Raw genomic sequence first — 15,763 nt, forward strand, 5'->3', positions numbered from 1 at the left:
CTCAGAAGTGTGGGTAGGAGGGCAAAGGGGCAGCTCCGCCCCTTTGCCATGGGGGACAGAGGGTTCCAGACTGGTGGTATGTGTATGAGGCCTTGAGGCCCTGCTAACTCTCACTCTCTTTCCTTCTTTTCTCAAGGTACTGACCCATCACCAGCCCCTTGGACACCTCCGAGCATAGACACTCTTCTTAAAAACATCCACTAGTTCACAGGTTCTCTGGATCCAGTTCAAGTACACACAAGAGGTCCTTCATGGGCCCACCCCACCCACTTCCCTAATCTCATCTCCTGTGCTTCCCCTGCTCTGCCAGGGGAAGTTGTGGAAGACTTTGAGATGGGCAAAAAAGATTGCTGGGAGTCCTTCCAATGGAAGACTGGGCATTTGTCTAGTACCCTTCCAGGGTACCTGATTCTATCGGAGTCTGCACCATTCATTAGCTTGAACTGAGCTATTTCACAACTTGGTAAATTGCAGAAATGTGATAATAGGACAAATGATTCTTGTTCATAGAGACGCGAAGGGACTTTATCTGCTGGAGATGCCACTGATTCCCACAGAAGAGGCCAGTTTCACATCTATTAGCAAATCCACCTCAGCATTACTGAGTGCCTCTGTATGCCTGCTCTTTGGATTCTCCTCTGAACAGCCTTTCACATCTTACTGGTTCCCTCATTAATTAATGAGTTAAACAATACCTTTGACATGTATTCATTTTATGTTTGTATGAGAGCCATGATTTTACTTCTTAAAAACATTACCCTTTAATATGCCCTAAAGATACAGCCACGTTGAGTAGCTCCAGGTTCTTCAAAACAGTCTTCCCTGTTATGAAGAACCTGGAGTATTACTCGGCCGTAAAAAAGAATGAAATAACGCCATTTGCAACAACACAGATAGACATGGGGGGAATTATATTTAGTGAAATAAGTCAGACAGAGAAAGACAAGTACTGTATGTTATCACTTATATGTGGAATCTAAAAAATAAAACAAACGAATGAATATAACAAAACAGAAAAGAACTCACAGATACAGAGAACAAAAGAGTAGTTACCAGGGGGGACTGGGAAGGTGGGAGGGTCAAGATAGGGGTAGGGGATTAAGGGGTATAAACTGCTATGTATAAAATCAGTAAGCAACAAGGATATATTGTAAAGCACAGGGAATATAGCCAATATTTTATAATAACTTTAAATGAAGTGTAATCTATAAAATAGCAAATCACTACTTTGTAAACCTGAAACTAATATATTATAAATCAGCAATAAAAGAAGTCTTCCTTTCTCACTTTTGCCCTTGCTGCTTCCCAAACTGCCTTTTTCCCCACTTTCGATGTCCAGCTCAAATGCCACCTCCTCTGTGCAGCTTTCCTTCTCTCCTGTGCAGAGCTGACTATCCACTCGACTCCAGCAGGGGCCCCGCTGCATGTAAATTAGTTTTGTAGGTTGGCTTCCACCACTAGAACTTAATCTCTGCCATAACAAGATTACTTCCTACTCATCTTTGAACCCCTGTGCCTAGCACACCCCCCCGGCAAAGCATGTAGGAATAAAGTCGTGGCCAAAGCTCGGCCCTTCAGTGTTCATGGAGTTGAGGCCTGGGATTCTTATTCAGACTTAGTCATTGTCAACAGCTCCTGGGTCAGACTAGAAGATATGCATGTAGGATTTTTTTTTTTTTCTTTTTGCGGTACGCGGGCCTCTCACTGTTGTGGCCTCTCCCGTTACGGAGCACAGGTTCCAGACACACAGCTCACGGGCCCAGCCGCTCCACGGCATGTGGGATCTTCCTGGACCGGGGCACGAACCCGTGTCCCCTGCATCGGCAGGCAAACTCTCAACCACTGCGCCACCAGAGAAGCCCGCACGTAGGGTTTTTTAAGTGGATTCTTTATGCAGACCACCCCCACCTCCTCGCCAACCTCCACCAGCCCACTCCTACTTAAATGCAGGCGGCTCTGGCAAGAAAGAAGCGCAAGCCAAACTAGAGTATAAACCTGGTACCCAGAGTCCTCCTTGTGACCCACCGTGTGAACTGAAGGCATGCAGCACGTTGTGAGCCCTGGCTGAAGCACTTGGATGAAGGTGCCAGCCAGCTACTGAGCATTTTTATTCCAGTGGAAGGAGAACACTGTGGACTGGGTCTAGAGAAACACATCAAGCCCTGGGTGCCCAGTATCACTGAATGGGTGGTGGCTGCTTCTCCTTTACCACCTCTCATCAAAGCCCCAACACTGGTAGACGTTTTTGGCAGGAGGATGGAGCGAACCAAAGGTCTAATCTCCCCTGGCACGGTCTGTGGGTGCAAACACCTCAGGGCCGTTCCACTCTAGACAAACAGACAAAATAGAAGGACTTTGCATCACGTCCCTGCCTAATTTCTAGTAAAGGCAGCAGGGTGCTGTGGGATTTGGAGCCAGATCACCATTCCAGCTCCACCATTTCCTGACTGTGTGTCCTTGGGCAACTAACTTAAACTCTCTGTGCCTCGGTTTCCTCATCTATAGCAATGATAGTATCATTACTAGTATTATTTCATAGGCTTGACATGAGGATTAAATTGAGATAAAGTGTTTAGCACAGTGCCTGGTACAGAGTAAACATTCAGTAAATGTTTCATTCACTCAGTAAACGTTCATCACCATTCTATTAATAGTATTCTCCCGTGGGACCTGCCTCTCCTTACCTGGCGGAAGGGATTACATTATTACCTCATTCTCTGCCATTTTGCTTTCTTTACTATCAGCCCCGTCTTGGTCTCTATCAGGTCTCTTGGTTCTGGTTTTCTCACTCTGCTTCGACTTGGTGCCCTTCGGTTCCAGCCCGTCTTCCCTGCCCGAGCCGTCAGGGGGGGCGTGTCTGCCTTCCCGCAGCCTGGCCTCATCTTTCCTCCTGGACCTCCCAGGGACATCCTGCTGCTGCTTCAGATACTTCTCCGATTTGCCCTTGGACTCTTTGCGGTAGTAGCCGTCTTCTCGGCTTTTGTATCCCGACGCGGAGTGGAGCGGGTTGGGGGACCCAGACCTCGGGTGCCTTTCTCGGTAGCCCCTCCCTCCTTCCAGCCGCTCGTCTAACTCGGCCTTGTCCAGTTGCCGGGGGTACTGTTTGCGGTCATGCGCCCACGTGTCCATCCTGTCCCTCTTGTCCTCCCCGTTCTCCCTCCAGGGGACCGGGCCTCGCTCTTCCTCCCTCCTGGCGTAGGGCGAGTGCTCCCACGAGTCCCGGCCGCTGCCCCAGTCAGCCCGAGAGGGGCCCGGGGGGCTGTGAGAAGAGCTGCAGGAGGTGAAGCTCGGAGTGTGGGACCTCGGGGACAATGACCGGCTCACCGGACTTCGAGATCTCGGCCTTTCTGGGCCGTATCTGTGAGGGAGCAAAGGAGCCGTTTTAGAATCTGCACCTTCCTCAGCCTCCATCCCCAGATACACCCCATCTCTGCAACAGACATACTGCGCGCGTGACCCCACCTGGCCATAACACGCTTCACCACAACTGCGCAGAGCGCACAGAGAGGTCCAGGAACAGGCTCTTCCTCCCTCCAGGCTTCTGGGAGGGATTTTCCCTGAGCACAGTCCTGGGGGCTTTCTGCCCCTTTACTCATTCTGCTCCTGGGAACTGGGATGAAAAATTGGGCTGTTCTGGCTCACCCCAGCTCTCTTCCTCTTGGAAATGAGCTACGCTCAGGGAGGAGGAGACTCTCCTGGTGGGCGGGGGCGGGGTGTGCCGAGTTGCCCTGGTCCAGCCTGGTAGGCAAGACTGCCTAACCCCGGGGTTCAATCAGCCGATCTCTTGACTATGAGACTGAAGTCACCCCTCCACCTGGCCTCTACCGAAATAAAGGCCAAATATTGGGCTCCATTTTTCTAGGAAGGCATTTTGGGGTTGGAAGAATCCTTAGAGCCCTGACCTGCTCATGTATCAGATGAAGAAACAGAAACACAGAAAAAGACCCCAGCCCGTATAGGGTTCAGAGCAAGACCTCTTGGTCACCTGCACCCCGACTCTACCACAGAACTGCAGGGTCACGGTGTGGCTTCACACGTCTTTTAAAAACCCAAACAACTATAATATTAAAAACAAACACACGAACAAAAATCCCAAACCTGAACAGCTACATACAAAGATTCACACACACACACACACACACACACACACACACACACACACACACACAAAGGCTGTTATTAAGCTGGTCAACTGAGTCATCCACCTGACATTCTAAAAGGACAGGCAACTTTCATTTGGTTCCCAAATACAGGAAAACCACGCAGTCCTCACTGACCAGGGGACAAGAGACGTGGCTCACTGGGACCAGCCTTGACCTCCACTGGGGAAGCAGCCTGGGCCGGGCCCTCTGCAGCGAGGTTAGAGTGCCATCTGCGGCAGCCCTGGGTAAGAACCACAGAATGTGCCGGCCAGGTGCTGCTCCGGCTTTTTCCACAGTGGCCTCTGCAGGGACTGTCTCCATAGGGCAGTGACAGTGGTGAACTTGTAGCCCAGGCTTGGCAGGGTCACAACTTCAGCTGGGAGAAATGAGTTGGAAATGTGACTGCACTCGATGTTCAGAGTAAATGACTGGTCAGGTCATGGATGTTTCTACACCTACATTCAGCTCAAGAAAAATCAAGGGCTGGCTCTAAACAGAAGACACACACACCACACATACACCCACATATGTACCACATACACACACCACACACACACTACAACACAACACACACCAAACACACACACCACACAATACAACCACACACACCAAACACAACACACTACACACACCACACGCACACTACAACCACACAACACACACCAAACATACACACACAAAACACAACACACACACAATACAGCCACACTACACACACTAAACACACACAGAACACACACCACACACACAATACAACCACACAACACACAATACAAACAGACACACCAAACACAACACACACACAGTACAACCACACACCAAACACACACACATACAACACACCACAAACACAGTACAACCACAACACACACCAAACACACACGCACAACACACACAACACACAGACACACTTTCAGGCTGTTTTAGCAGAGTGTACATTTGCCCTTGAGAGCCATATATCAGCAGATCCCCTCCTATACTCCTTGACAACAAAGGAGGCACAGCTGAGGGGAAGCTTAGCATCTTGAACTTTTCTGAGGTTTAACCTGAGCACTGGACTGGACTGATGCGTTCCATCAGGCACATGGAAATATAGGGCCCAGAGAAGCTGATGGACAGGGCAGAGGCAAGGGCAGAGCACAGAGTGACTCAAATACCCCTAAGAAAGAGAAAGGGGAGAATGTTCCAATGACGCAGAATCTGCCCTGAGACCTAAGACCGGGCCTCACCTGTCTGCTTCCCGGAACATGTCCCTCTCCCTCTGGGAATGGATGTCCTGGATGATGGCAGCCACGGTTTTCCCAGGTTTCTAGGCAAAGTCAGAGGGGTCACCATCAGACCAGAGATGGCCTTGCAAACACCAGAAGGAAGCAGCTAGGACTTGGGTTCATTGCCCTGTCCACCAAAGGGGGAAAAGTGCCTTTTTAGGGGAAGAAAAAGTTTAATCCAGAGGATGAAGAGTATGAACATAATGCTGAACGGCGGCGCGGCTGCGTGGTCCAGGGCACGTGGCATCCCTTGAGCTGGGAAGGAAGGAGCCTGAGGCTCACCATCCACATGCTGGGAAAAAGCAGCATTTGTTAATACCCACCTCCCACCTCCTTCCAGATAAAAGCAAATATCTAAAATGTGAAAGGAAGGAAGGGAAAGAGGGCGGGAGGGAGGAAGGCATTATAACTTGGAAAGAGACTTGAAGATCACTAACATGCAGCCTCCACATCTTACACCTGAGGAAACTGAGACCCAGAGAGGTCACTGAGGCAGAGTTCTGCCTGGCACAGCTCCAGCCACCAGCCACACGGTGTTCTAGGGTGACTCCTGGGCTTGTGCTGTGTTAAGGAACACACTCAAGGTCACAGAGATCATTAGAAAATCAGGACCTGACAACAGGCATTTTAACTCCAAGGTCCTTTCTATGCCCCATGCTTCCTGCAACTCCTGACTTCAGTGCGGGGATCCACAGGGGTCATTTTGTGCTCAACGTAAATCTGCAAGGTGGGCAGCGCAGGCTGTGAGCCAGGCTTCCCAGCTGAGGAGGCCAGGCACCCAAAGGCTCTGCCCTTCCCAGAAGTTACTACGGGATGACTGCGCCAGGACAGGACCACGCCAGCTCCCAAATCCCAGCCAAAGCCTTTTCCTAAACCCAGATTGGCCAAACATTAACAAAACAATAAACAATAAATGATTAAAAAAAGAAATTCACGAGCACAGAAGGATGGAAGCATTTTCCAAAAGACTACACAAAATTCATCCAATTAAAATGTATGGAACAGGCTGAATTTATGGTATGTGAATTATATCTCAGTAATACTGAGGTTAAAAAAAGACCTAAAAACCCTCAGTCTATGATGTCAACTTTTTTTTTTTTTTTTGCGGTATGCGGGCCTCTCACTTTTGTGGCCTCTCCCTTTGCGAAGCACAGGCTCTGGACGCACAGGCTCAGCGGCCATGGCTCACAGGCCCAGCCGCTCCGCGGCATGTGGGATCCTCCCGGACCGGGGCACGAACCCGCGTCCCCTGCATCGACAGGCAGACTCTCGACCACTGCGCCACCAGGGAAGCCTGGTGATGTCAACTTTTGACAAAGAATTTTATTAAGAAACTTAATCAACTGCTCTTTTTATCCTCAATTTTTTTTCCTACGTAATTAACAAAGGATCATGAAATCTTAGAGCTATACAAATGTTAGGTACCATCAAATATCTCATTTTATAGGTGTGAAACCCAGGACCAGAGATATGAATTGAGCTCTGTGATTAGCTGGGACTAGAATTCTTGAGTCCTCTGAGTGCACAGCTGCTTATCTGTGTTATTGTTAAGATTGAAGCTTGGGCTGGGAAAACAGTTCAGGAGAGAATAAAGGAGGAGCTGCCTGTGGGTTCAGGGGAGAAGTCAGAGCTCGGACTTAGGGAAAGGATGTAAAATGTTCAAGCCAGGGAGGGATCTCTTGTCAACTTGAAATGCAAGAGGAGAGAACGTCAAAGAGAAGGAAGTAAAAAAAAAAAAAAAGAGAAGGAAGTGACCGCTAGCCCTGTGGTCGTGAAGAAGGAGGAGGTCAAGAAGGTAGTCAATCCCCGTTCAAGAAAAGGCCCAGGAACTGAGCACTGGTCAGGATACCCACCCGAAAGGAGCCTCACACTTTTGGGAAATGGTCCCTTTCATCTGACTGTAGCTATAAAGGTTGACCCTCTGTAAGCATATGGAAGTGTCACCAAAAGTAACCAGATCACCCAAGCCCTGCACTGTCAACTAGCACCTGAGCTGCTTAAACTGGACCAGAAGCAGAGACCGAAGGCCAAGCAACAACAGAGCTGGGGCTGTGGGCCTGGGCGGAGAAGAAGGCTACTGCCCAGGATGCTTCCTTCCACCCCACCCGAGACCATCTGTCCTCCCGCCAGCGTTGTTGGTCACCACCTGTGGGTAGAACAAGACGGTTCACGTGGAGGTGCTTCCACTGAGTGGGTCTTCCTTCTGCCTCCCCACCTTGGGCAAGGTGGAAGTTGCCTACTGCACCATCATGGGAGAGGCCCGTCTGGGATGGCTGGTCCCCAGGAGACCCACTGCAGCACTGCCTCCATGCGGGCCAGCCTGGGAAAGCCGGAGGGAGCCATCAGGATCCAGTGCAGGGACGTGTGATAAGATCTCCTGGCACCGGGGAGGCCACATCCCAAGTTCCAAATCTGTCCTCATCCTGCCAAGCTGGAATAGGCGAAGGCTAAAGAATGTGCCCCCAAACTGGGTACAATGTACCATGGCGAATTTTCAGAACACACAAATTCCCTGAGGGGGTTGGATCAGGGACTTTCTGTGGCAAAAAAGAGTCCCCAAAGTCCCCAACACTTTTCTTCTGCTCTCTGGAATCTCATATCCTCGTGATTGTTCCTTCCAGTCCAGATCCAGGAGAACCTGGGGTGAGAGGAGGGGGCCTGGTCAGGGAGCAGCTGAGGTTCTGCCGGTTACCCAGCGGTAGCATGGGTGGTGGGATTGAGACCTGCAGGGACGGGCAGGTCAGGCCAATGTCAGAGCCAGAGGTGTTCTAGGAGCTCATGGTGCCTTTTGCATCTCCACCACCACAGACAGCAGCCCCTCGGGCCCTTCCCCTCTGGGTGCCGCCTGATGAGGGCAGAGCAGCCAATCAAGCACCACAGATGGAAACACCCTCTAGTGGCCCAATGTGGTCCCCCGGGGGTCAAAGAGATGCATCCAGAGTTCTTTGGGGGCTAGAAGAGCCTCTTCTGGGCTTAACTATTTCCTTGCCCCTTATTTTCCCAATCACAGAACAGCCTCCTGGGGCCACTGTCAGCCCAGCACCCCCTGAAGTTCCTTCTGTTCAGGTTGCACGGCCCCGGTGAGGCAGGGAATGGGGTTATTGATCGCAGCCGTTAGTGGCACAGGGCCCCGCATGGAATGAGCGCTCCACGATGACTGGCTGGAGAGATGGAGGGATGGGCTGACAAGAAAGGCATGACAATCTGCAAATACTATACGCTGGGCTGGCGGTCACAGGCACTGTGACCCCCCTCTGAGGACCAGAGGTCAGTTTCTCTCTTTTAAGTGATAATTCCAAATTGTTGGCACTCTCTGGCCCAAACACCCTGCCAGCTGCCATCTGAGAAGGAGTCAGAAGTGGCCAAAGATTTTCAAATAACAGAATCAATTTTTCACTCTAAGAAAATCCTCTCCATCTTCCTCTTCAGGCCTGGCCTCGTTATCCTGTGGTTAAAGGTATAAAGGAGGCAGGTACAATAAAGCTGTAATCGCCGCAGGGGAGTGGAAACGGAAGAGAACGGAGTAGGTCTGCGATGATGTTTGGGGGTACCTTTTTATTGAAGAACATTTCAAACACACACAAAAGTAGACAGAATTGTATATTGAACCCCAGCCCCCCCACGGTGAATCCATTTCCACTGTCAACAAGCCCCCAGGGGACCATCCACAGTGCTCTTGGTCAACACATCTTGCTACTTTAGGACAAGGGTGAGCTTCCAAGCCCCATACAGTCCCAGGGAAGTGTGCCCTCAGAGGGAGGCAGATGCTGGGCCAGCATAAAAGAAGCTGCCAGAGAGTTTTGTGCCTCCGGACCCCTCCGCGGCTGTTTTACATGTCTCCAGAGTCCCAGGAAGATGCTGAAACCTTCCAGATGAGCCCTGAACTTGTCAAAGCCAGATCCTGTCCCAGCAGCCCTGACTGTTTCTGACATGAGTGTGCTTTCCAGGCTCTACATCTCTTCTCACCCAACTGCTGCCCAGAAACCCCCTCTCTGTTTCGTTAAGTTGTCTCATCCTTCAAGGCCCTACTCAGGAATCTCTCCCTTCTTTACACAAGCAAGTCACACTGCCTTTTGCCACTGAACTTCTAGGAGCTCCATACGTATGCACTCAGGTTGAAATCACGAGAATTGTTTATCTCCCCAGTTTATCTCCGCCAACCCCAGCGTATAGTATTTGTAGGCTGTCATGATCTTTCTCGTCAGCCCATCCCTCCATCTCTCCAGCCAGTCATCGTGAAGCGCTCCTTCCATGCGGGGCCCTGTGCCACTAATGGCTGCGATCAATAACCCCATTCCTTGACTCACCGGGGCCGTGCAACCTGAACAGAAGGAACTTCAGGGGGTGCTGGGCTGACAGTGGCCTCAGGAGGCTGTTCTGTGATTGGGAAAATAATCACAAGTGAGACAGCAAACTTTCCCCAAGTGAGGACCGTTCTCGTATTCATTGTAGCTCTCGGCACCACATGTTATATGGAAAAGACCCTCAATCATCATTTGCTGATTTATTCTTCCTAACCAAGAGCATCATGGACCACTCACAAGACTGCTTCCCAGGGCCACGGACCATCTCTGTGGCCAGGAGGCTGGCAACTTACCAGTGACACTGAAACCAGGCCCGCTGTCCCCAAACCACCTGGGAGCTTCAGTCCCACCCCAATCCACTAAATGAGAACATCTGGGCAAGAGGACTAGAAAACTCCCCTGACAGTTCTCTGATGGAGTGACTGGAACACACAGATTTAAACTATTCCAAGCTCCCTTCTGCCGGTAAGACACTGTGACTCTGGGGAAGTCTCTATAGAATAACCAATCTTGACACGCAGGTCTGCAGGCAGGAAAACACTCACTTTTTACTGTTCCTTCAGATTTTCTCTTTCTCATTCATTTCACACATTTGTTGGACACCTATTACATGGAAGTTTCTGCCCCAAACGCCCTGAGGAATAAAATCTCTGCCACAAAGAGTGAGACAAGATTACTGGCATGAGGAAATATTCAAGAGAGGAGAGGAGAAAGTGCCTTAAAATCTCTCCTTCTTCTCCCTCCACTTTGCCTGGTGAGCAAAAGGTAAAGTTCCAGGACAGAGACCCATCAGAATTTCCCCCACCTCTACAAGCCCTGGCGGGATCCCATGTGGTAGCCCTTTGGCCCAGAGACACATGTGGATACAGTGACACATGTGGATACAGCGCTTTGCTGTCTGCCTCCCCAGGAACCATCCTCTCTTCTGCAGCCTGCTCCCAGGACATAGCAAGTGACACAGGCCTGGCCAGTCACAGCACGGCCACAGAGACTGGCTCAGGGAACAGCACGTGTCCAAAGCTAGCTTGACTGGAATGACTTTCGGGACTTCTGTGGGAGCTACTAGGAAAAACTCCATCTTTCTCTTGGTGAAGGAAATGGGAGGCTGAGGCGCCAGAGCTGCTGGAATCACTGAAGCCATCGCGCCGCCTAGAGGAGAGAGCCGGGGGCTGTCAGGGGCCACCGCAGGGAGACCCCAATGACAAAGCCAAGCGAACCGAAAGCAGAGTGGAGAGAAACCAAGTCCTCATGATAGCAGTTGGGCCCTGAATGCAGCCATGCCTGCAGCCAGGGCTACTCCTGGTCTTTTTAGTTACATGAGTGAAAACATTCCTTTTTTTACTTTAGCCATTATGCTAAAGTTCTAGCTGATTCAGGTCAACATAGGGACCACAAGACACATATTTCTATGCAGTGGAAACATGCCTTGAGATGCCTGCGCATAGAGGCAGTGTGACTGCTTGGGAAGCAGAAAATCCTTACCAAAGGTCAGGAAAAATGTTTTCTAGCCACTCAAAGTGTGCTCTGAGGACCAAAAACAACAGCATCTCCTGGGAGCTTGTGAGAAACGTAGAATCACCACCCTGCCTCAGACCTACTGAATCAGAAATTTTAATGAGATCTATAAGTGATCTGTATGCACACTGAAGTTTGATAAAAGCTCTATTAGAATACCATCTCTGCTGCTCACCGACTGGATGACTGTGAGCAAATTACCTGATTTCTCTGTTTTTCACGTGGACAATAGAGATTATAAAAACACAATACAGAGATGCAAATACAGTGCAAAACCAAAGCAGTCCTAGGTTTTAATCATGGCTCTTCCAGTAACTATGATCTTGGGCAAGTTACTGAACTTCTATGAGGCTCAGTTTCCTCATCTGTAAAACTGAGATAATAATACCTGTCTGACGGTACTGGCGCCAGGACTGCAGTAGATAATGTATTAAAGCGCTTGGCACATTACTTGACCCAGGACTCAATTAAAGGTATATATTCTTGTTATTGTTGTGGTACTATTTTAATTACTGTTATTATCCACCCTACACACCTCATAGGGGAGGGTGATTGTGAGCCTCAAAGAGACCATGTATGAGAAAAAAAAGCATAGAATCAAAGAACACGAGGTATAGTCCTTTACTGATCTGGAAACTGAGGTTCACAGAGGTCAAGCAATTTGCCCAAGGTCATCAAAGAGGGAAGGCGCAGAGGGAAGGCGCAGAGGGAAGGCGCAGAGGGAAGGCGCAGAGGGAAGGCGCAGAGGCGAGGCTGGCCCTACCATGCAGTCTAGTGTAGGTCGCATAGCTGTTGATGGTTCCATGTTATGTGTTCTGTCTCCCCAGACTTGCGACCTCCCAATCCGTGGGGCCTGGCCCAGTTCCCACCCACAGTGAGCACTCACTGAACATCTGCTGAATGCAAACTCGGACCATCTGACCTCTTTAGCCCACAGTTTTGGCACCACCCCAAAGGACCTCTCTCTGGATAAGGGACTACAAACACCTTGGTACTTTAAGAAGGAGAGTACTGCAGTTAATCCTAATTAGAACCTTATGACAACATCTCATTTGGAGACCAAAGCTCCCCTGGGAATTCAGTGCAGTAATTCAATTCTAAGCCCCAGGGCAGAATCCAGGAGGACAAGAACTTTGGGTATAGAATGGGGCGGGATCACTGACTTGTCTGAGAAAAGCAACAGGCTTTCGTGAGTTGGAAAAAAAAGTGCCAGGTTCTGTCTGAAGCAGAACTGTTGACAAATGAACTTCAGAAGCAATAATGCAAGCAGAGCAGAATCAGGACTTCGACAACTGGTTGACATATTACTGATCTACATATGTAGACTTGTCAGAATGCTAGTCCTAGCTAGAAACAACCACTGAGCCTTTGTCTTCTGACTTGAACCTTGAAGGCAGATTAAGGGCTGTGAGCCTTGAACAAAATGGACCCTAACTAAATATGGAATGAGCTGAAGTCAACTGGAAAATCCCATTAAATAGGACAGTAGAAAGCACAAAATAAGAAGTTAGATTTAACCACAAATGTGGCACGAAATACAATAAATCCAAACGGACTAATGGCTCCAGCCAAGAGAACTCCTGCAAACCAATAGGAAGATACAATCCAAAAGAAAAGCATGGGCAAATGGCTTAAAAAGAAATTTCCCACTGGAGAAGACCTAGATGGAATAACCAACAAACACATGAAAAACTTCTCAACCTCAATTAATATAGAAAATAAAAAATAAAATCGTGATAAACCATTACACTCTCTCCAGAGAGGCAAAAATTTTAAAGTTGGACAAGACAAAGTGTTAGCAAGAAGGTGAGCTATTGAAAACTCTCAGACACTACTAGTAGGAATGCTATCATCTAGTACAGTTGAGGGTAAGCATGCCTTGTGATCCAGCAATTCTACTTCTAGTTATGTACATTCCCTGGTTATACGCACATGTACATGGGTACTGGGATAACATGTTTGAAAATGTTCATAGTAGTAGTGTCTCTAATACCCTAAAACTGGAACAACCCAAATGTCCATCAACAGTGGAATGGCTAAACAAATTTATAGTCACACAATGGAAATTTATTTAACAATGAAAATAAAGATGCACCCAACATAGATGGCATAACGTTGAATGAAAGAACACAGTATGATTCCATTCACATAAAGTTCAAAAATAGGTAAAACTAAACTATAATGTTAAAAAAAAGGGCATAGAGAGGAGGTAGAATAATAAGGAAAAGCAAGGAAATGGTTATCTCAGGGTCAGGAGAGTGGAGAGGGAGGGGCTGAGCACAAGAAGGGGCTTACAAATCTTGGTGCTGTCCGTGTCCTATTTCTTGACTTTGGTGGTGGTTTTGTGCGATTTATGGGAGTTCACCCATTATTACTTTTTCGACTGTGCAATACAAAATTAGTCACTTTTCTTGTCTGTATGTTATACTTCACGATAAGACAAAAAAGAAGAGAATGGTAGAGCAAGCTAAAACGAAAACAAAAGCCCTGTTTGGAATTACCTCAGTTCAATCCTTAGTTCGCACAATGGCCAACTCAGTCATGTGCTGCTTAGAAGGCTTTCTATGAGGCTTAAGACAATAAACATAGAGAGGATGGAGGAGAGAATAAAAGATCAAAGGGGTGACAGATGAAGAAAAAGTTACTGAAGACGTGTCTGGGTTTCACTCAGGGGTTTACGCTTGGAACTCTCACCTCTGAAAAGCAACCATCTTTCCCTTCTTTCTTCATCTTTCAAGACTTCTCTTAAAATCCTCCTTGGATCCTAGGTAGGTAGTCATCTTGCCCCAAGCACCCCTTTGCATCTTGTACTTACCTCAATGAGCACTTTTCTTGCCATGTTATAATGGGTTTGCTTTTCCATGTGATATCCTCAAAGGCAGTGGGTAATTTTTGGATCTTTTCCTGTGCTCTCCTTCCCACCAGCACTTAGGCCAGTGGCTGACAAGGAGGAGACACTTAGCTGTTGCTTGTTGAATGACTGAATGAAGAAGAGAATGCTTTACCTTCAGCTGCAATTCCTTGTATCTCTTGGACATCCGAATGAGCAACTTCTCACCATTGATCATGGCAGATTTTTCTTGGTAATACTGGACCATGGCCTGGGCAGCCTCTGTGTAAGCCATCTCTAAAAAGGCCTAGGAAAGAAAGGAAGGACAGACATTGGACTTGACTTGAATGGTCTTAAAGAAAATTCTGTTCAAGGTATAACTCCATGTATATGAAGTTCAAGAATTAGGCAAAACAAACTGATGGTGGTAAAAGTTAGAGCTGAGCTTCCCTCAGGCTTGGGGGTGGGATACTGACTGGGAAGGGAAATGAGGACACCTTCTGGGGTTCTGGAAATGTTCTATATCTTGACCCGCAGAGCAAATACATAGGTGTACACATGTAAAAAATTAATGGAGTACATTTAAGACGAGTGCATTTTAGAGTATGTGTTTTATACCTCCATAAAAAGGAAACAATTCAGTACAAGGAAGAGCTTTCTTTGATCCCATCTGTTCAAAGAGACTTATTTATTAACTTCAGCAAAAGAGCTCATTTTAAGATAGACCCTCTCCTGATTCCCCTGGTCACCAAACATGATTTTTAATTACATATGTCCATCCTGGGCTACGTCATGCCACAGGAGTCCCTCTGGCTGGGAGGGTCCATTAACCCACAGCTCCCCCGAGGGAAGGGGGTGTGGGGGAGTGAGTCTGCTGCACAAGTGGCCTCGGGCTCATCCCTGAAAAACTTGCTATTCGGTAGTGGTGGTGACAGGAGACAGACACAAGGGTCTGTGGGTATCCGAGCTCTCAATTTCTTTGCAAAGAAAGAAATACACTAAAAAACTCGGGGGCTCCCTAGGCTTGAAGGAAGGCCATGTCTTTGTAAGATGGAGAGAGAGGAGACCCTCAGTTACGTTTCCACAGCATCTCTCCTCTTTAACTTTTCTGATAAAAACCCTTACAAAGAAACGGGTTTTCCACTCAGTCGGTGCCTACAGGGAGTTTCTAAATAGCCTGTTTTGACTGACCTGTCAGTTGACCCCAGGAGCCGCTGTGGCAGATTCATCACTGTTATTGTCTTAGATTTGTTGGATTTGTACTATACTGATGCTGCAATGATCTGGTCCCTCAGTGTTGAAAAGGAAACATGGTTTGTGGCAAGGGAGCCCTTGCTGTGGGCCCTCATCTCCCATTTCCTTGAACTGCATGGGCTTAACAAGCTCATCCTCCCTCCTTCCCTCACATTTGCTTTTGAATTTCAGACATGCCTTTCTCCATGCTGTCACAGTCTATGGCAGAAGCCTGGGAAACCAAAAAGTGAGGGTTCTTTTACTCTAAGATCAGGAACAAGACAAGGTTGCCCACCCTCACTGCTATTATTCAACATAGTTTTGGAAGTTTTAGCCACAGCAATCAGAGAAGAAAAAGAAATAAAAGGAATCCAAATCAGAAAAGAAGAAGTAAAACTGTCATTGTTTGCAGATAACATGATACTATACATAGAGAATCCTAAAGATGCTACCAGAAAACTACTAGAGCTA

General features: G+C 48.1%; 1 protein-coding gene across 1 annotated transcript in view; it reads right to left on the reverse strand.

Moving 5' to 3' along the window:
- RBM20 (RNA binding motif protein 20) overlaps window positions 1-15,763 on the reverse strand; it is a 202,906-nt gene that overhangs the window by 24,270 nt on the left and 162,873 nt on the right. Inside the window, exons 9-11 of the mRNA XM_065893886.1 lie at window positions 14,235-14,366; window positions 5,372-5,451; window positions 2,710-3,358 (exon numbers count right to left, since the gene is read on the reverse strand). Coding sequence (XP_065749958.1) covers window positions 2,710-3,358; window positions 5,372-5,451; window positions 14,235-14,366 — 861 coding nt within the window. The remainder of the gene's footprint in view (window positions 1-2,709; window positions 3,359-5,371; window positions 5,452-14,234; window positions 14,367-15,763) is intronic.

This window comes from Phocoena phocoena, chromosome 16, assembly GCF_963924675.1.
Source record: "Phocoena phocoena chromosome 16, mPhoPho1.1, whole genome shotgun sequence".
NCBI classification, from domain to species: domain Eukaryota; kingdom Metazoa; phylum Chordata; class Mammalia; order Artiodactyla; family Phocoenidae; genus Phocoena; species Phocoena phocoena.